The sequence below is a fragment of the Hemitrygon akajei genome, chromosome 7 (genome assembly GCF_048418815.1).
Source record: "Hemitrygon akajei chromosome 7, sHemAka1.3, whole genome shotgun sequence".
NCBI classification, from domain to species: Eukaryota; Metazoa; Chordata; class Chondrichthyes; order Myliobatiformes; family Dasyatidae; genus Hemitrygon; species Hemitrygon akajei.
This window is the reverse complement of record NC_133130.1, coordinates 88,550,270-88,572,019: the sequence shown is the minus strand read 5'-3', so window position 1 is coordinate 88,572,019 and position 21,750 is coordinate 88,550,270. Positions and strand designations below refer to the sequence as shown.

The 21,750-nt window shown below is 38.1% G+C and overlaps 1 protein-coding gene across 5 annotated transcripts in view; it reads right to left on the bottom strand.

Moving 5' to 3' along the window:
- ralgapa2 (Ral GTPase activating protein catalytic subunit alpha 2) overlaps nucleotides 1-21,750 on the bottom strand; it is a 477,749-nt gene that overhangs the window by 346,443 nt on the left and 109,556 nt on the right. For all 5 annotated transcript variants that reach the window (XM_073051378.1, XM_073051381.1, XM_073051380.1 and 2 more), the window contains exons 5-9: nucleotides 20,689-20,732; nucleotides 16,672-16,849; nucleotides 13,006-13,121; nucleotides 6,928-7,066; nucleotides 4,268-4,467 (exon numbers count right to left, since the gene is read on the bottom strand). In XM_073051378.1, coding sequence (XP_072907479.1) covers nucleotides 4,268-4,467; nucleotides 6,928-7,066; nucleotides 13,006-13,121; nucleotides 16,672-16,849; nucleotides 20,689-20,732 — 677 coding nt within the window. The remainder of the gene's footprint in view (nucleotides 1-4,267; nucleotides 4,468-6,927; nucleotides 7,067-13,005; nucleotides 13,122-16,671; nucleotides 16,850-20,688; nucleotides 20,733-21,750) is intronic.

Here is a 21,750-nt window from a genome sequence, read left to right as displayed (position 1 = left end):
ATAATCTTGCTCTGTGCATGAAGATAACATATAACAAAACTGTTAATTTGCACAGCAGGGACCTTGGTAGTGGTGGCGAACTTGCAGATTTTCAAGACTATTGAAAGTTATTTCAATAATACTCCAGCAGACTTTTAAACATGTTGCATAGTGGGTAAATTTATTTTCTATGGAACATGGTAGGTTTCAAGAAAAATGAGAACCGGTGTTCAAATTCAAGTTTAATTACCATTTAACCAAACATAAATACCCATACATGCAGACAAATGAAACAGCGTTCTTCTGGGGCCAAGGTGCAATACAACAGTCATACACAATACAAGGTACATATAGTAAAGATAACAATTAAACATAAACTCACACAAAAAAATATAAAACCTGTAAATTGATAGTGCATGGATGTTGATGGCAAGAAAAGCAGTTTTCAGCAGGAGGAGGAAAGGAGCTTGGGAACCAAGGCCCATGGAGTAAGATGACAGTTTACTGAAGTTTTAAGATGCTAATTACCTATAATCCCTACTGATAGGCGAAATGCAAACACTCGAGCTCACTTAGTAAAGAAAGCTCTTGGATGTACATTTTTTCAGATTGGATTTCTAAAATGTTTTGCTGCATACAAATCTAACATTCAACGATGTTTAAACATTTGCAATTAACAACAATTACTAATTTCTACCATTCTTTATTTAATATGTTCACTTTATCCTAAAGCCATTTACTGCCAGAAATATGCAGCAATACATAGCACTTAGGTCAGTACTTCCAAATAATAACTTCCCGGAGGGATGCAATTCTTTACATTAATTTAAAGAATCAGAATCAAATTTAATATCATTGGCATATGCCATGAAATTTGTTTTGTTGCAGTAGATTGTAATACCCCTTAGAAATTTTCATGTTTTACTGTTTTACAACATTGAATCACAGTGGATTAAATTTGGCTTGTTTGACACTGATCAACAAAATACTCTTTTGTGTCAAAGTGAAGACAGATTTCTACAAAGTGATCTAAATTAATTACAAATATAAAAGACAAAATAATTGATTCCATAAGTATTCACCCCCCCCCCCCTTTAATATGAAACACCAAATCATCCCTGGCGCAGCCAATTGGTTTAAGAAGTCACAAATTTGTTAAATGGAGATCTGGTTTTGGAGACCTGTGGGCAGTCAAGATGATTCAACTGACTGTAGTAAAAATACACCTGTATCTGGAAGGTGAGTCAGTACCCTGGCAAAAACTACACAATGAAGACAAAAGAACACTCCAAGCAACTCCGCGAAAGACTTTTTGAAAAGCACAAGTCAGGAGATTGATATAAGAAACTTTCCAAGTCACTGAATATCCCTTGGAGTACAGTTAAGTCATTCATCAAGAAATTTAAAGAATATGGCACAGCTGTAAATCTGCCTAGAGCAGGCCGTCCTCAAAATCTGATATACTATGCAAGAAGGGGACTAGTGAGGGAAGCCACCAAGAGACCTATGACAACTGTGAGAGACATTGATCGTATGGATAGTCAGAGGCTTTCCCCAGGGCTGAAATGGCTAGCACAAGAGGGCATAGTTTTAAGATGCTTGGAAGTAGGTACAGAAAATATGTCAGGGTTAAGTTTTTTTTTTTACGCAGAGAGTGGCGAGTGCATGGAATGGGTTGCCGGCAGTGGTGGTGGAGGCCGAAACGATAGGGTCTTTTAAGAGACTCCTGGATGGCTACATGGGGCTTAGAAAAATAGAGGGCTATGGGTAAAGCCTAGGTAGTTATAAGGTAGGGGCATGTTCGTTTTATGGGCTGAAGGGCCTGTATTGTGCTGTACGTTTTCTATATTTCTATGTTTCTGGAGGAGTTACCAGCTTCAGTGGCTGAGGTGAGAGAGAATGCACATACAATAACTGTTGCCCGGATTGCAGCTTTATGGGAGAATGGCAAAGAGAAAGCCACGGTTGAGAAAAACTCACATGAAACCTCGGCTAGAGTTTACCAGAAGGCATGTGGGAGACTCTGAAGTCAGCTGGAAGAAGGTTCTATAGTCTGATGAAACCAAAATTGAGCTTTATGCACATCAGACTAAATGTTATGTTCGGCAAAAGCCAAACACTGCACATCATCAAAAGCATGGTGATGGCTGCATCATGCTGTGGGGATGCTTCACTGCAGCAGGCCCTTGAAGGCCTGTGAAGGTAGAGGATAAAATGAATGCAGCAAAATACAGGGAAATCTTGGAGGAAAATCTGATGCAGTCTGCAAGAGAACTGGGCCTTAGGAGAAGATATGTTTTCCAGCAATCCAATGACCACAAGCATAAAGCCAAAGCTGCACAGAAATGGTTTAAAAACAACAAAGTTAATATTCCGGAGTGGCCAAGTCAGTGTCCAGACCTCAATCCAATTGAGAATATGTGGCTGGACTTGAAAAGGGCTGTTCACTCATGATCCCCGTGCAATCTGACAGAGCTTGAGGTGTTTTGAAAAGAAGAATAGGGAAAAATTGCAGCATCCAGATGTGCAAAGCTGATAGAGACCTATCCACGTAGACACAAGGTTGTAATTGCTGCCAAAGGTGCATCTGCTAAATATTGACTTGAAGGGGGTGAAAACTTATGCAATCAATTATTTTGTACTTTATATTTGTAATTCATTTAGATCACTTTGTAGAGGTCTGTTTTCATTCTGACATGAAAGAGTTGTTTACTGTTGAAATAAAAGGTGAAAAAAATAATTAGGTAGTGTCCATTCAGAAATCTGATGGCAGAGGGGAAGAAGCTATTGCTGAAATGTTGTGTATGTGTGTCTTCAGGTTCTTGTACCCCCTCCTTGATGGTAACAATGAGAGCAGGGCATGTCCTGGATGATGGGGATCCATAATGATCGATGCCTTTTTGAGTCATTGCCTTTTGAAGCTGTTCTCAGTGCTGGGGAGGCTTGTGCCCATAATGGAGCTGTCTGAGTTTCCAACTTTCTGCAGCTTTTTCCGATCCTGTGCAGTGGCCTCTCCATACCAAACAGTGATGGAGTGCTCTCCATGGTAAATCTGTAGAGATTTGCCTGTGTTGTTGGTGACATACCAAGTCTCCTCAAACTCCTAATGAAAGATAGCTGTTGTCGTGCCCGCTTTGTAAATGTATCAACATGTTGGGCCCAGGATAGATTCTCACAGATGTGGACATCCAGGAATTTGAAACTGCTCACCCTTTCCACTGCTGGTCTACAATCGACATCAATGAAATTTTCTGAAGTTTGTTAACCTGTTTCTGTTTCCTAGAGATGACTTAGAAAAAAACTTGAAAAGTTATCTTGCAGGATTAGGAGATCGATTCCTTAAATAATTTAGCCCCACATTTCCCCAAATATGGTCCATCGCTCGCACTTGCCACTAAGTGTGTATTAGCTACACTTTATATTCTCATATAAAATGGAGAAGTTGAAATTGATGAAGGGGAAGTTCAGACTGTAACCGGCAAGGCCCAGTATTTGTAGGGCTTTTTATACATAAATTATATCCTGTAAGGAGGCCAGAACTAGAACCAATCAGAGAATAATGAAGAATATTTTTGACAGAAGGTAGTCACAGCCTATCTTTGCCATCTGACAAAGTTTCCAAGTCTTTCAGAACTTATCCAACTTACAAAAGTACACAATGTTTTATTACATAATTTCTTTATAAAGTTAAGTTGGGTCACTTGAAAAACACCTAAAACATTTAATTAAAACACTACAGTAAACAGAAATTTAAAATGTCTCTTTACTCATTATTTCCTTTTATTCAAGTCTGTAAATCTTCCTTTAAATGTGGACTCTGCATAGACTATCGACAGGTACAAGATTCATAAGTACAAATGTTAGGAAATGTTAGGAAGCTTGCACTTGGATTCCTCAGGTGAGTCAAATCTGGGAACAGAGCAAAGTAACATATTTGCAAGCAAGAACTCTTCCTTCAGCAAGCTTGGGACTTCTGCATTCAGGTGTGTGCATCAAAGTCCTGAACTTTCTGGCTTGACAAAAGTAAATGCCAGAGCCTATACACAGAAAAAAAAAAATACAGGAATAGATCAAGGGGTTGGGAATGGTAAGTATTCTAAGCCATTTTACATGACCAACCCCTGGGTTTTCATTGGGCAGGTATGAAATCAATTGTTGCTTATTGGATGCAATACAAAGAGAGTTCAACTGGCAATTGTATAAAACGTAGGAACAGAATTTTAGGTCTTATACATTGCTACATATTATAATAACTCTGAAAGCAAACTCAATTTTTTAAAAACCATACCTGGATAATTTTAGGTAGCATTTCTCCACCATTCTTAGTGTTCTGACTAGTAGGTGTGTATTTCTTTTCCAGGAAAAAGGTCACAAGCCATTTAATAAATGCCACTCGAGCTGCTAAGTATTGGTCCTGTGTGCTGTAAACGCTTTCATTGTTTCGTGTTATATTAATGTACAGTGGCTTTGGCCTCATTTGAGGAATTTCTGGTGAGAATAAATAAGAGTTTCATGTTTTTGAACCAATTTCAACTTTATCAACTTTTGACTTAACCTAAAACAAAGCCAAATGTTCCTAACTTCCAACAAGTGAACTGCAAAATAACTTTTGGAAATGAAAATAAATACGTTGTGGTAAACCAGAATAAAATGATTTCAGTATTTCATAATTAAATCCATATTCATTTGATGTATCAAAATAAACACTTGTGGATTTTCATTTTAAGTTACTTGACCTTAGTTGAGGGAGATTATATCAAACTTCACGCCCATTTAAGAAACAGAAATTGCTACCAAATAAAAACACAAAATGCTGGCAGAACTCAGCAGGCCAGACAGCATCTATGGGAGGTGGTAGTGACGACGTTTCGGCCCGAAACGTCGTCACTACCTCCTCCCATAGATGCTGTCTAGCCTGCTGAGTTCTGCCAGCATTTTGTGTTTTTATTTATTTCCAGCATCTGCAGATTTACTCGTGTTGCTACCAAATAACCAGCTTTGATGTTAACTTAGTTGGTGGAAAAATATTTTGGAAGTCCACATGCACCTTAACTGTACAGGGCTTTTGGTCATGACAGATTCCCCATGTGGAAGTCAGCTTGATTGACAGTAGTTTTCAAAAAGATGGGGAACAGCAGCAGCAACACCAACAACAGTGAATATATATTTATTAACTGTAATATTCCAGGGGCTTTATAGAAGCATTGCTAAAGAAAATATGATACTGAGCCACACAAATTGATATTAGGCTGGATGGCCAAAAACTCACTGGACATCACAAAGGATGAAAGAGAGGGGAAGATATAGACAGAAAGAAACAAGATTTCATAGCTTAGGGACATGGCACCTAAAGCCATAGACACCAACACTGATCCACTTAAATAAGAGAACAACACAAACCAGTTGGAAGCTGAATCTTATGGATTCATGAGTGGTGAGGATTAAGAAGTGAGTTGGAGTGATTTGAAGCAAAATAAGACTGCTGAAGGAATTCAGCAGGTTAGGCAGTATCTGTAGAATGAAATGCACATTTCACATTTGGTTGAAACTTCATCTGGACTGAGTAAGTAGAGAGAAGATAGCCAGAATAGAGGTGAGGGTCTGTCGACTCTACAGATGCAGCTTGGCCCACTGGGTTCATCCAGTACTTTGTTTTTGTTCCAGAATCCAGGATCTGGCATCTCTGATATCTTTGAAATTGATGTGAAAATGAATAAACTCCTTCCCTCACAGATTGACAAGAGAATTTACTATCGTGGCCTTCCAAAACAAAAGGAGCAAAGTAAACAGCGCAAAGGAGTTTTACTGGAACAATCCATAATAGTTACTAAGAAAGAATGAATGTAATGTTCTATTCTTGAGGAAAAAAGACTCTGGGATTGCCAAAAAGAGATCTTAAAAGCTATGCAAGGGTTTGATTAGCTGTTTATCGTTGGAATAACAAGAACTAAGGGTCATTAATACAACATGATCATTTGTAAATCACTTAAGAAGTTAGAGAAGATTGTCATTGCTCAAATGGTGAAAATGGCAAATTTACTCACATATATACTAGTTGGGGCAAACTGTAAAAATTGAGCTTAGATGAGCACAATGACAAATAGTCTACAATATGCTGAAGAGGTTAGAGTCAGAAGAGTAGAGGATAAACACTTGTGTAGGCCAGCTGAGCCACATGTCCTTTTTGTGCTGTAAACTCAGTTTATTTTTAAAACTTAGTGTTCACTTAACAAGGAACAAAGCTGTTTTGGTGGCTGACTTTCCATAAAGCAGAACATGCATGCTAACCCACAGTAATATAAAAATGCCAGCTTATTCTATGCTCAAATATTTAGCCAACCTACTTTATATCAAACAAAGTTGATAAAGAATCAAGCTGTTACTAAAGACACATTTTCAGATAGGCCATTCGAAATAGAAATCCAACATCACAATAACTTCTGATTACTATAAGTCAAATATCAACAAGAAGAAGAAAAGAAAAACAATGAGGTTTCTAATGTCAGAATCCACAAGACTGAATCACAGATAAAAATTATAACTACAATACAGTGTGACCTTCAGAGAAAGAATGCAGTGTTTAGTGCATTACTGTATTTATGCAGTTAGTTGTGAGAGAATATTGCATTAGTAATTCGCATTTGCTGTTAAGTATCAGCATAGTGAGATATGTGATCAGTTGATAGCATCATGCATTTTATATTATCGACTGGAGACTTGGCCTAGCATTAAGATGGTTAAAATGACCTAACGAGCTGCTCAGTTATCTCCACCACCTTCTCAAGCCGCAATTTATAATGGACAATAAACGACAGCCTGGATAAACAGCAATCCTCAGCTTTGTGATCAGCACTTCTTTATGCACACTTTCAGGATAACATGTGAGAAGGCAAAAGCAGAAACAGTTCTGGTTCCAGCATTAATTGATGGAAATATTGTTGTACTCACCAAGTACAGGATTGTAAAGATTGGTAAATTTTGTGAAGGATGGGAATAAGTGGGAAAGGTAGAACTTCTTAAATAAGGCAAAAAGGAATTTGAAACCACTTTCTTGTTTTTCTTTATTCTTCCATTCCAAGCTTGCAGCCTTCAAATTAGGAAAAGAATAAACATTGGTGAACATAATGAAAGCAAATATTCCCCAAAATAACAATAGCATGTAAAATACTTCACAAAAGCAGTACATACATACACATAAAACATTTTAAAATCAATGAGAAAATCATAATTATAAATGGTCAAAGTCTTTGCTGATTCCCAATAACTCCTTTCCCTAGAATGTTGAATTAATGTGTGAAAAATTAAAGCATTTTATATTAGCCAAAACAATGATACCTTGTTAATTGATTATCTACTTAAATTATGTTTTAACTAACAACTAATTTTGTCAAGGCTATGCACACACCTAAGAAGATACACAAATCTTGGATATTATAACATTCCAACAGTACAGCTGAATCTTAAAATGTGCATTTGAGTAAATTCTCTTGATTTTCCTCTCAATAAACATATACAGACAGTGGCCACTATATTAAGTACACCTGCTCATTAATGCAAATATCAAATCTGCCAATCATGGGGCAGCAACTCAATGCATAAAAGCATGCAGACATGGTTGAGATGTTCAGTTGTTGTTCAGACCAGACATCAGAATGGGGAAGAAATGTTATCCAAGTGACTTTGACTGTGGAATGATTGTTGGTGCCAGACAGGGTGGTTTGAATATCTCAGAAACTGCTGATCGGGGATTTTTACACACAAACTTCTCTAGAGTTTAAGGCAAATGAAGTGAAAAACAAAAATCAAAACATCCAGTGAGCAGTAGTTCAGGGGGTGAAAACATCTTGTTAATGAGAGGTGAGACGAGAATGGTCAGACTGATTCAAGCTGACAGAAAGGCAACAGTACTTCAAATAAGCACGTGTTACATGTTACAGCATCTCTGAACTCCCATCACATTGAACCTGGAAGTGGATGGGCTACACCAGCAGAAGACCAGGCAAGATCCGCTCCTGTATCTAATAAAGTAGCCACTGAGTATATAGAGAGCCGTTTTTCATTCCGTCCATGTATCAAGCAGTAGGAGAAGTTGAACTTGAGGTTATTCAAAGTCAGATAGTGGTGTAAGATAAACTTGCAATCAGCACACCAAGACAGAGCTCCCCTTTAAGTGTTAGGAAATCGTTATTTTTCCAGCTGACAGCAAAAGTAGAAAACTGGTTATCTATCTCACTTGTTTTGTATGTCCTTGTCTATTGTCAGCTGCCTATTGTATGTTGTTACATAATAATTAAAAGAATGGATGTTAAAGGCTTTGCATTGGAGTAGTATGAAATATTTTGAATAATATATTAGAATTTAAAGACATTACAAGCTTTTTATATTCTCAGGATAGAAAAGAAAAATGGATATAACAAAATCACAATTGTTCCAGGTTCTACTTGGCATTCATGATATCTCGAGATTGAGAAGAGGAATGTTAAGTTTTGCTCTGTCATTCATCATCAATAGCAGCTGATGTATCATCGTAATACAATACTTACTTCTTCATTAAAAGTGTTTATTAGAATAAATTCAAGGGCTCATATCCAGAAAGCCCTATAATTAACTTGTCGTGAAATCCAACTTCACTTTTGAAGTGCAAACTCAACTGCAACACACAGTAGGTAATAGAGCAATGACCAAATCTTCTGTTTTGGTGATGATGTCAATGGGACAAATATCGGGCACGATGCTAATCATCTCCTTTGCCTTGTTAACATTGAAGAAGTGGTTATTTGCCTGGCATCAGACCTCAAGCTCCACCACCTCTTCTCTGTAGGCCAACTCATCGTTGTTGGTGATGAGCCATTGGCAAATTTGACAATGCGATTACTCAGGTGTTTGGTCATGTAGTCATGTGTGAGCAGAGTGTACAGCAATAGGCTCAGCACCCAGTCCTGGTGGGCAACTATGTTAAGAATGATGAGGAGAGAGGAGCGGTTGTGCAACCTGAATATTTGAGGTCTGTTAGTTAGGAAGTCCAACACCCAGTGGCACAGTGGTATATTTAGACCTAGGAATAGGAGTTTTTTCCCCACCAAGGTTTGTGGGACAATAGTGCTGAATGCTGAACTGAAATCCAGAAACAGCTTTCCGATATAAGTGTCATTGTTTTCTAGGTGTGTCAGGGCCAGGCGCATTACAGACACTGTGGCATCTGTCGTAGGGCGGTCCAGTGTGGCAGGAATTGAGTTTTTTGATATGTGCCATTATCAGCCATTCAAAGCACTTCATGATGATTGGCGTCATTGCTAATGGGTGGTAGCTGCTTAGGTCTGAAATTGTAGAATTATTTGGTGCAGGGTAATGGTGGCTGATTTGAAGAACATGTAGACAGCAGCCTGAATGAGTGAAGTGTTGTTGAAGATGTCCATCAAGATATAAGTGAACTCATGTGCACACTCTCTGAGTGCAATATCTGGGATGTTGTCTGACCCAGCAACCTTATGGGGGTTGACTCTCGGCAGAGACCTTCTCATGTCTGCTGCTGTTACAGACAGTGGCTGCTCATCTGGGAGGGGATTAGCTTTCGTGGCCAGCGTTGTGTTGCATGTCGCGAAGCATGCAGAACAGATGTTTAGAGTTTCAGGAAGGGAGGCAACACTCATACAGTTGACGCTATTTTCTTTGTGTAGTCTGTATCTTCTCAGTTTGTGGTGGCCGCCTTGAACATCTGTCAGAGATAGTCCATTCAAAACAGTGCTGAAGCACAGAGACTGGCTCAGTGATGGTCCTTTTGATCCGTTTCTCCATTGTCGGTATGCTGGGATTAACATTATGGCGATGTGGTCAGAGAGGCCAAGATCAGGGCACAGGATACTCGTAAGTCCTATGTCTGATTGTGTAAATATGGTCCAGTTTGTTTGTTTCCCTAGTGACCATGGTGACATATTGACGGAATGTGAATAAAACATCCTGCAGGTTTTGATTGAGGTCTCCTGCAATTATTAAGAACTGTCTGGATGCTTGTTTTGTAGATAATTCTATAAAGCCCTGCAAATTGTACAGGGCTTCAGAGAGAGCACATCAGGAATATCATATCCAATTTTGATCTCCAGTCTCAAGAACATGTAGTACCGTACAAAAGTTTTAACAAGATATACTTATCTAGGGTGCATAAATAGGTGGCAAGGTCAAGATACATCTCTACCAAAGGAGATGTAAGGTACTCCTTCTCTCCACTAGTCTGCAGGACACTCCTGGATAAGTTGTAGAACCTGCTTAGCCCTGCCCACTCCGATCAGAGCCACGTGAAGCTATGGGAGCATGATGGTGGATGGTCATATGTGCAACTGGTCTTCATCAGAAGCCCTAGTTTTATGACCACTGATGCCATCAATCTATGAAGAGTATTGACAATGATTGAGGTCACCCTCTTGCAAAAACATTGTCCAGAAGACGGCAATGGCAAACCACCTCTGCAGAGAAATTTGCTAAGAACACTCATGGTCATGGAGACCGTGATCGCCTATGTCATATGACACGGCACAAAATGATGTTGAGCTGGGTGCTTAATACTTTTGCAGAGTACTGTATAATTTGATGTATTGCACTGAACTGCTGCCATAAAATATAAAATTTCATGACATATGTGAGTGATGCTAAACCTGATTCAGATAGGGGTTTCTATTGTGGACTAAGAGTGGGAAGGGGGCAGGGAAAGGGGGATGCTGGTTGGGAAAGGGGAAGGGAGAGGAGTGGGAGCAGGGACTATCAGACAGACATTCTCTAAGGATCAATAAACTAATCAAATGACCTTGCCTGGTGTCGCATGCCTGGGTGTGTCTGCACCTGCACAATTCTACATCCCCACCCCTGGTACTCCTTCACCACCACCTGTAACTACACTCCTCCTGCAGCACTCCAACGTTACCATTCCCAACATCCTTTGCTCCTGCCAGATTTACAAATTCACTCGCTGCTCCACATTGACAAATACAGTACCGTGCAAAAGTCTAAGGCACCTGGCTATGTATACAGTATGTGCCTAATACTTTTGCACAGTACCGTACATGCTTTGCAGAGAGTACAACACAATTTCACTAGATTAATTCCTTGGATGGTAAGGCCAAATCTCAGTAAGCGGAGAGATGACCAATAGGGTGAACACCAATTCTGGGGGTCCAGAAAGACTGGATGTACTCAAACAAATGTCAGGTGTAGATGTGATGCATCCTACTTTGCTATTTGAAATGGGGTGGAGGTTCTAGAAGGTTTATTCCATATTCTTCCAATTGACTAGTTGCAGAGGTAGTGCCAGTGGACTGGAATATGGCAAACGCTCAATACTGGGTGCAAGAATGTGTCTGACAACTTCATAAAAAGGTGGAGACTGCAGATGCTGAAACCTGGAGAAACTTACAAGATGCTGGAGGAACTCAGTGGAACAGGTAACATCAGTGGAGGGAAATGAGCAGTTGACATTTCCAGTCAAGATCCCTCACCCAGACACAAGATTTCAGCTAAAGGTTAAGTGTAAAAGAGGTGGTACCCTCCCCAAATAGCAGAAATGAGGTCAAAAGCTTACTTTTTCTCAAGACCTGGAACCTAGTTATGATCTGCAACTCCCTGTCTCTAAATGGAGAAAAACATCAAGTTTTCAAAAGGAAATTGGGGACACACTTGAAAAAGAATGATTTACAATGCTCTTGATTAACTGCAGAAAAATGCAACACAAAGGATGCTGAAAGTCAGCTTTTACCCTGGGTCAAATTACTATACAGGTTGACTACCCCTTATCCAAAATGCTTAGGGCCAGAAGTGTTTCGGATTTTTAAAAAGATTTTGGAATATATAATGAGATAGCTTGGGATTGCGATCATTTCTGTCTCTGAATTTATGTGCTACCACTAAGCAGTCTTTGTCTTACACTTGTTCATCACACATATGGATTGATGTAGCCATTCAGCATGTTAGATTTTCATCAGCGATTTTGGAAAACTCATCAATGAATTTATAATCACAAATCTTTAAAAAGTAAATGCTGCATCTTTTCTAAAGTTTTTGCAACCAGCCTGCTGAATAATCACAATTCCCTTACATTTTCAGTTCATTGTGATAGATCTTTGCTTGTTTCATGATCAGCATACCATTAAGTGGCATATGTTTACTCCGAGTGATAAACCCACTCTTTTAATTTTGATTAAGTTGTTCATTTTTCACTTTATGCAGTGTTTTCTATTTTTCATTAACTTCTGTTTATTACATATGTGGGGTCACTTCTCAGAAATGTCTGTGGTGTGCAGAGACCAATGCATTGCCTGGGAATCTTCCCAGTGTCTTGTAGAATTTCCATTTGTGACATTATGTCAATGGTAAAAATATTTTGGATTTTGGAGGTTTTTAATTCTTTGGAATTTCAGATAAGGGCTACTCAACCTGTTGTGCCATATTGATTGACCTATTCTTTGAAAAGACCTAGATATAAAGTGAGATTAGGTCAAAAGGGGTTATAGTCCAGGAATTCAGACATCCTATTGAAACCCATATGATTATGAGAGAGACTGTCAGAGTTGAAACTAGCTGGAGAATCTACAAAAAGGATAAAATGATCTCAGTTTAAGAGGTTCATAATTGCAGACTGATGATGAAAAACTTCTTCAATCAGTGGTTGGGAATCTTTTATTTCATTTCCAAAGGGGTTGTGATGGTTAATTGTGGAGATTGTTCAAAGCCAAGATCCAAAGCCCCTTGAATTCTTAGGGGAATAAAAAAAATTGAGGAAACCTTAAATCCAGTGGGTAACAAAGACCCAAGGCAGAGTTTTGGCTGTAACCTTTTGAATGGTGAAGTAAACTTATGGATCCATATGGGTCTCTCTTCAGTTCCTTATGTTCTTGAAACTCCTCTACTCTTTTTCAAAATGACAGTACATTTCTAAAATCCTAGTACAAATTTTCATACAACAGCATTTACAACAGAGGAGCGTTCCCTTTCAGTGACAAATGGGAAGTTTCACAAATGTTATTAAAACTTTTGATATACCTGAGTTACCATGTACTTCAAAAGGATTTGAAGCATATATGAAGTCTGATCCTCAGATATCTTTTCTCCCAAAACTGAAGGTAACAGTGGAGTAATATCTTCTGCAGCAATTTTTACTAAATTAAAAATAATAATTATTAATGTTGTGTTAATGCAATTGTTCAAATTCATCAAAACTTCCAAATTAAAAACATATTTCCATGTCTATTTCTATAAACTACAGCACATAAATTAGAACCACAACCTTCTCATGCCTGCTTTTCAAAATTTTCACATTTATGCTCCAGAAGTGTTCCAGATACAATAAAAATATATAACTTTATCATTTATTTAACATTTATGCCAGGGATACATGTAAAAGACTTGCTTTATATACCATGTTGGACTAAACGCATGTAATATTTGAATGCATGCCAAATAATCTCCTCCTGCCATCTGTGTAATTGTCCACATGAAAAAATTGTCAAATTAGGAGCAGAGAATCAAAAATCTAGTTTGTTGTTCATCAGATCATTGTTCCACCTATTACAACCTGCCTTTGCTGCTTGCCACATGTTCAACATCATTTTATAGCTTTTATCTGGTTAGTATTCACTTTTTAAGTTCACACAGTACACCTTTCAGTGTACACTCTGAATACCTCAAAGAACTGGGAATGATCCCTTTGGGTGATGATAATGATAGAATGAGAAACATGAGGTTACAGATGGTGGTGGAATATAACTCAATTGGTGGTAACAGCCAGAAACACTTCACACAATGGAGGTGTCGCCAATAGTAAAATGAGACTCTCTTCTATGATTGTGGGATACAGAAGATGAATTGTGGAATTCAATTTCCCTTGTGTTGCTTCTCCTACTATTTGCTGCAGACCCACGTCAGCATAAATTACTCTTCGGGATTTGGCCTGCTTGATCAGATTTACTGCCATCAAGCTATTAATGATGGTATACCCTGAATCATCCACACAGTATACATTCTGTACCTTTACTATTTTGATGTTTTCCAATTGTTGTTTAATAAGAGAGTCAGCATTGATTCAGAGATCCCATGTGGTCTACAATCAATTTTGAGAATTCCTGGGGGCAAATCTGCCAACTGTTTCCCTGTGTGCTCCCACTTTTGGTGAACCAGTACATTTTCTGCTATAGGATAGGCCAAGAGCGAAGGCAGAGTAGAGCAGGACATCAGTTGCACATTCAAGTCAGGTTGTTACTCAATTAGCAAAATGAAGAAGCAAAGGAGTTTGAAAGCATAAGGTGTATCCCATTTCTCAAAATAAAAGTCATTCATTATGAGGATATGGACAGACTGTTAGAAACTTAATCACATCAAAATTTGGCACCTAGATTGTTGAAAATGGTCTGTCCAAAGTCATTGACATTCTAAAGCAGTGGCTTGGATATAATGAATAACTTGGATATAATGAATAATGTTAAGCTACTTCATAAAGAAGTTAAGATTAATCTTGGTTTTGCAACTTATTCAAGTACATGAAGCATAACCTTTATCTTGCCAGGGTTTATGGAAAAGTGGATTCTTGTACTCTGTAAAATATACACTTCTCGTTTATATTTAACAGAGCAATTTCATGTAACATCTGGACTAAAAATTAACTGGTTACATTTCTTTGCATATTGTTGCTCATCTCAATTATTTTCTTCTTTGTACACCAGTGTTACACATTTTTTTCTCTATTTTCTTTAATCCCAGTGTTTTCCACAGTCTATTTAAACTTTATCCACTAATGCCTAGTCAGAGGGAAAGATCAACTTCACATTAATGAACAAAACTACCATTAGAAAAAGTGACTCAGGTAATAATGCCCTAGTCTCCAGGTTATCTGCAAGTTAAAGTTAAATGCTAACTTTAGATTTGATCACGAGTTTCTTGCCATGAGAACATCATGTGATCACTAAACACCCAATAATTTTAATACAAAGAAAACAGGATCTCCTTTCCATGCTTCTTCCTTTTAGCAGAAAACAAACAAAAAAAATTTAACAGCCAATCAGATTTTTAAAAAACTGTTGGAAATAGTAAGCAGCACACACAAAATGCTGTAGGAACTCAGCAGGTCAGGCAGCTTCTATGGAAATGAATAAACAACTTTCAGGATTGAAATGGAAGAGGGTATGTTTATAAAATAAGGCAAGTTCACTTTTAAGAAACCATTAAAATTGAGGCATTTTGCTTCTGATGTTAGTTACATAGCAATACTGGCATTAAAGACCTTGATGACGAGAGTTGCTGCTTGCAACATTCGGTATGCCCATTAGTGACTTACTACAGAACCACATCTTTTGGCTATTGGCTCAGACTTTATCAACATCCCTGGGTGTTTCCAAACATGGCAGCACTAATTGATTGTACAATTAGGAGATGTGACTCTTTATTCCACAGTGTTGAGCTGAAATCTCCTGGTATCATGGATACCCACAAATGGGGAATGAATACTTTTTGAGCACTGGGAAACAGACAAGGCCAAAGAAGGGCTAAACTTAATTTTTGGGATTTTAGCAGACATGAGCACAAGTGACTAGGTAATACCACTATGTACAGTAAATTGCTGACTAAAGTGTTAAGGACTTAACAGTGTAATTCTGCAACATGTATACTCACTGAAAATTGATTTAACCTCAACATCACCAAACTAGCCATCACAGATCCACTTGCTCAAGGCAGTATTGCCAAGTTACCAAATTCTGTCTTTATTTACTATTTTGAAGTGCAGCGACACAATTGTGGTGAATGGGTAGGCTCAAACAAAGCATCCACAAAGTGCTGTTGATTATCAGCATTAGCAAACTACTGTCTGTAATCTGTTGGGTTACAAGCCAGCACTATAAATGAAGCCAGCTTTAATGATTTTTTGAGAGCATGTTCCGTTATTTGGAATGTCTAAAAATGAGGCATTAACCCTATGCAAATGAAACAACAATAACAATAAGGTCGTTAACGTATTATTGAAGCAATATTCTCCAAGAGTGTGCACTCTTCTAGCCAATGCCTTCTATTGTATCATTTGTTTGACAACGTGGAAAATGTTCCTAGTATATCAACCACAAAATACAGGAAAAATCTAAAAGCAAGCCAATTCCCACCTCATCTCTTTGGGCTCTCATAACCAAAATGATGCAACTATCAAAAACAAATGCTGGTATGAAATAGCACCTAAGTTAACAAATCTGGATTTGACAAGGGCAATTCTGATTAGAACTCCATAAGACATAGGAGCAGAACTGGGCTACTCAGCCCATCAATTCTGCTCTATCATTCCATCGTGGCTGATTTATTATCCTCTCAACCCCATTTTCCTGCATTCCTCCTGTGTAACTCACTATAACTTTACTCCAAACCTTGGAGTAACTATTGCCAAAGACATTCTAAGGTAAGTAACGACAAGTGGGAGGCTAGATATTCAGAATTAACTCACTTTCCAATTTCTTAAAAAATTGTACTGAAATTAACCTGTGCAATCAAGCAGAAATTTGAGGTCACAAACTGCCAGTCTGAATTCAGTGGGCACAGTAGTGACCAACAGTGATAGAGGAAAATTAATCTTTGATTTATTCGCTCAGTTTATGAATTGGATTTTCATTTGCCTGCCACTTTTTTAAAATGAAAACTGCATTATTCAGTCTAATTTGTATTTCTATTACTAACCATCAGATATATTGTAAGAAGGATTTATGAGCGTATCTAAAGTACATGGTCCAATTCGAGATGAAACAGCAGGGAAACCAGGAACTAGACAAGCAAATAAAGTCAGCTGCTCATCAGAAGAATTCTCTTGCAGTGCTTGAAGCCAAAGTAGGTAGAGGCGGATTCCTTCACATCTTATCTGAAAAAGAGAGAAAAAAAAATCACAAAATGTTAGCTAAATTTTCATCTAGATTTGGATGGTCAGGGTCAGAAGCAAATCAGTATTTTTTCCAAACAACCTATCAAAAATTATTGACTTTTTTGTACTGAAATACACACAATGTTACAATATAACGAATTAATACACATTGTTTTCACAAGTCAAGCAGAGTGTCACTGTCTTCAGAGATTGACGGTAATATTCCATTTAATGAAAAACACTCTTTTCCTTGAGTGCAATGGTTAATTGCATCAAGGTGCTGAATAAAAATAATTCACATCTTTTACACTTTTTCTCTTCAACTCAATCAGCTGCCTCACTTATGAAAGGGGGGGGGCATAGTTATTTACCATCCTATAGAAATGAAATAAACATACTACTTCACTGAAAATGAAGTAAACTAGTAGTTTTGAGCAGCTGTACCTGTCACTCCACCACCTGCAATATCTTCACATTTTAAAAAAACTTAGAAATTGAACAGAAAATTCCAATAAATGCAATAGATCAAGCTTAGAAAGAGACCAGACAAGATTCACTTTTATGACCTGTCAGCAATGCTGTGTTAAAAGTTCATACATACTTCCCCAAAATGCTGATGCAATCTGCAATAGCTGTGCATTGTAAATGCTATCTCATGAATTGAGCCAATGGAGATGGGCGGGCACATAGAATGGCTGCATAATATTTAATATTCCTCAAATGTAAAACTGTCACTTTTTATCTAGTTTATTAACCTTTTGCCCATGTTATTTTAAAAACCTTTACAGCATCATCACTAGGAAGATCCCACATGGAGTAACTTAACATATCACCTAAACTTTATATATATAATCTAAACAACGTGTTTTCTTGTACTTCAAAATTATCAAGAATCTGAATGACCTAAGTTTTTTTGTTTTAATTATATTTAATTACTACATTATATGGAACTTTAACAAAATGGCTCAAAAACTATCAGATGAAGTTAAACCTAATGAATGCAAGGTCTGCATTTTGAGAGTAATAACGAAACTAGGAAATGAATGGTGGGGTCATAGAGAATATCAAGGGACCACGAAGTATAATTGCATTGATCTTGATGGTGGCAACACAAGTTGATAATGTAGTTAAGATGGTGCATGGGATACCTGCCTTGAATACAGAAGTGGGAAGGAAGGATATGCTCCAACTTTTTAAAACATTGGTCAGACCTTAGCTGGAGTGCTGTATGCAGTTCTATTCTCTTCACTGTTGGAAGGATGTGATAACACTGCAAGGGTGCAGAGGTGATTCACCAGGATGTTGCCTGGAATGGAACAGTTCATTTATGAGGGAGAGACTGATGAAGCTAGATCCCCTTTCCCTGGAGCAGAGAAGCAGAAGAGCTTAAGAGGGGATAGGGCTGAGATTTTTAAAATGACGAGGCATAAGGGAGATTGCAAGAAACCTTTCCCTATGTCAAAGGTAGCTAAAACTACGTGATATAATTTAGGGCAGCGAGGGGGGAGGGGACAAATGGAGAAGAAATTCAGAGGGGATATGAGGACCTTCTTCACTCAGAGATTGGAAAGTACATACAAGGCACTGCCTGAGAGAGTTGTTGAAGCTGGATTACTGAAAGCATTTAAGTATCTAGAAGAACATCTGAGTTACTTTACTATGCACCAGATACTGGGAGGCATGATGCCCACAAGTGAGCACATATGAGTTGAGCCAAATGACACGGTTCTCTGCTAAACAATTTCTGAGAGCTTTGAGAAGTTGGTCATGGCTAGACTCAACTCTTGCCTAAGCAGGGACCTGGGCTCGCTGCAATTTGTTTATCGCCACAATAGATCGACAGCAGATGAAATCTCACTGGCTCTCCATTCGGTCTTGGATCACTTGGACAAAAGCAATCCCTACTCCAGGCTGCTGTTTATTGATTACAGCTCACTGTTCAACACAATCGCACCCTCAGTTATAGTTAACAAGCTCCAAAACGTGAGCCTCTGTACCTCCCTATGCAAATGGAATTCTCGACTTCCTCACCAGGAGACCACAGTCTGTGCAGATCAGAAACAACATCTCCTCCTCACTGACAATCAACACTGGCGTACCTTAAGGATATGTGCTTAGCCTACTGTTCTACTCTCTCTAAACCCATGACTACATGAGGAGGCACAGCTCAAATGCTGTCTATAAAGTTGCTGCAACACTAATATAGTTGGCAGAATTTCAGTGTGACAAGGAGGCAAATAGGAATGAGATACTGTAGATCAGCTGGTTGAGTGGTGTCTTAACAACTTGCACTCAATGGCAGTAAGACCGCGGCGCTGATGTGGACTTCAGGAAGAGGACGCTAAGGGAACACATACCAGTCCTCATCGAGGGACCAGTGGAAAGGGTGAGCAGTTTCAAGTTCTTGTGTGTCAACATCTCTGAAGATCTATCCTGGGCCCAATATATTGATACAATTACAAAGAAGACACAACAATGGTTTTAATTCATTAGGAGTTTGAGGAGATTTGGTATGTCATCAAGAACATTCATAAATTCTACAGGTGTACTGTGGAGAGCATTCTAACTGGTTAAATCACTGTCTGGCATGGAGGGGCCACTGCAAGGGATTGGAAAAAGCTGCAGAAATTTGTAAACTTAGCCAGCTCCATCATGGGCACTTGCTTCCCCAACACTGATGACTCCTTCCAAAGATGATAACTCGAAAAAGCGGCATCCATCATTAAGAAACCCCACCACCCAGGATATGCTCTCCTCATTGCTACCATCAATGAGGTGGTACAGGAGCCTGAAGACGCACACTCAAAATTTCAGGAACAGTTATTTCCCCTCTGCCATCAGATTTTTGAAAGTACATACAGCAAACCTATGAAGACTACCTCAGTCTTTTTCACCTTTTTACACTATTTTTAAATTATATATATATATATTTATTGTGATTTATTGTTTTTTATTAAGTATGCAATGTACTGCTGCTGCAAAACAACAGATTTCACTACATATACCAGAGATATTAAATCTGATTCTGAAATGTTTTAGTTAATGCCCCAGAAATCTCTTCCTTGCTTCCCATAGTAACCTGAGATATATCTTGTCTAGCCCTGGAGACTTATCTATCCTAATGCTTATCAGGAGCTTAACCTTAACATGCTCCAGCATATTAGCCTCTTCTACACTGACCTTTCATTCATCAATGACCCTCTTCAGGTGAGCACTGCAGCAAAGTATTCATTAAGGACCTCCTACTGCCTTCTCCAACTCAAAGCATGTTTCACCCTTTGTCACCGAGTGGTCCTCACATTCTTCACATACATCTAAAATGCCTTGGGGTTTTCCTTAATCCCACAGACTGAGGCCTTCTCATGTCCCCCCTTAGCTCTTCTAATTCCATTGTTAAACCATTCCTGGCTACCTTATCATTTTCAAGAGCAATGGCTGATTTTTGTGTCCTAAACCTTAAGTATGCTTCCTTCATTCCATTGACTAAATGTTCCACATTTCTTTTGTAAACCATGACACCGTTACCCTGCCATCCTTTCCCTGTCTCAGTGAATAGCATATTAAACACAGGTATCATCCCAAAGATGTTGGCACTTTGTCTCGTGAATATCTATTTCAGTTAAGAACAGAGCTTTTCTGGAGGAAAACTCAAAATAGAGACATTTAAATGAATTGTTCTCACAAACCTCTGAACTATTGTTGTAAAATAAGCCAATGAATTGGATGTTTAACCTACTTACTGACAGTATCAAATAAGAGCCAAAAGAAGCACAAAATAAGGGAGGTTATAAATATAGAAGGAAACAGTCTCTTTAAGTGTAATAAATTAAGTTTTTTACCTTAATGGAATTTCCAGTGTGCAAAAGTTTCTTCAAAATTGAGCCTATTTTGTTGCAAAATGGAAGTTAAACATTGCAATTATAAATAATACATGCAGCAATTGACATTTTTAGCACAATAAAGACAAAATATCTAAATTAATTCTAAATATCTCCACCACCTGTTACAGATAAAAATACTTAAATAAATAATCTAAGAAAATTTAAAAACTTAATTAAATCTTAAATCTTAGATTGGCATGTAAAACTAACAACACATGAGCATATAAAAATCCAAAGCAACACATGCAAAAAGCTGGAGAAACTCGGCAGGCCAGGCAGCATCTTTGGAACAGAATAAACAGATGACATTTTGGGCCAAGACCCTTCTTCAGCACCTGCAGGTGGATTATAAAAATTTATCTGTAGGTGCTCAGATTTCTATTTTCTAAACTCAAATCTACAAAAATAACCCCAACACTGGATGATTTCCTACTTTCTGCTAGACCTATAAGCTTTTTCTTAATCTATACAGAATCTTCTGTTTGGTAGCTTCTTTCAAACAACTGCTCTCTGGTACACTGAGTCTACCTGCCCAAACCTTGGTCAAAGTTCTGCAAACACTTCCTGAAATGCTACAATTTAAAAAAAACTCGAAGATGAATGACAGCAATAAGGAATGTTGCTGAGAACCTCTAGAAAGTTTCCTTCTCTTCAATTTGGACCATTAGAACTCTTCTGCCTACATGAAATGTTTAATATCTGGTCCAAGACAGCAAATCCAAATAGGTAGCATTCCTTCGGCAACACAAACTGAAGCCAATGTAGATTACATCTATTGTGGAATCAGAATCCACAATCTTAATCAAGGCATTTACTTTGGAACTAAACAAATCACAAGAAATGGGTTAATAAAAACAGCAAATGTTGTAAATATTCACGTCAGCATTTATGAGGAGAAAAAGTGATTTAAATTTTGATTGGCATTCTAATAAAAGGTCATTAACCTTAAATATTAATTCATTTCTCTCTCCACAGACATTGCCTGACCTACCTAGTTAAAGCAATTTCTGTTTTAATTCA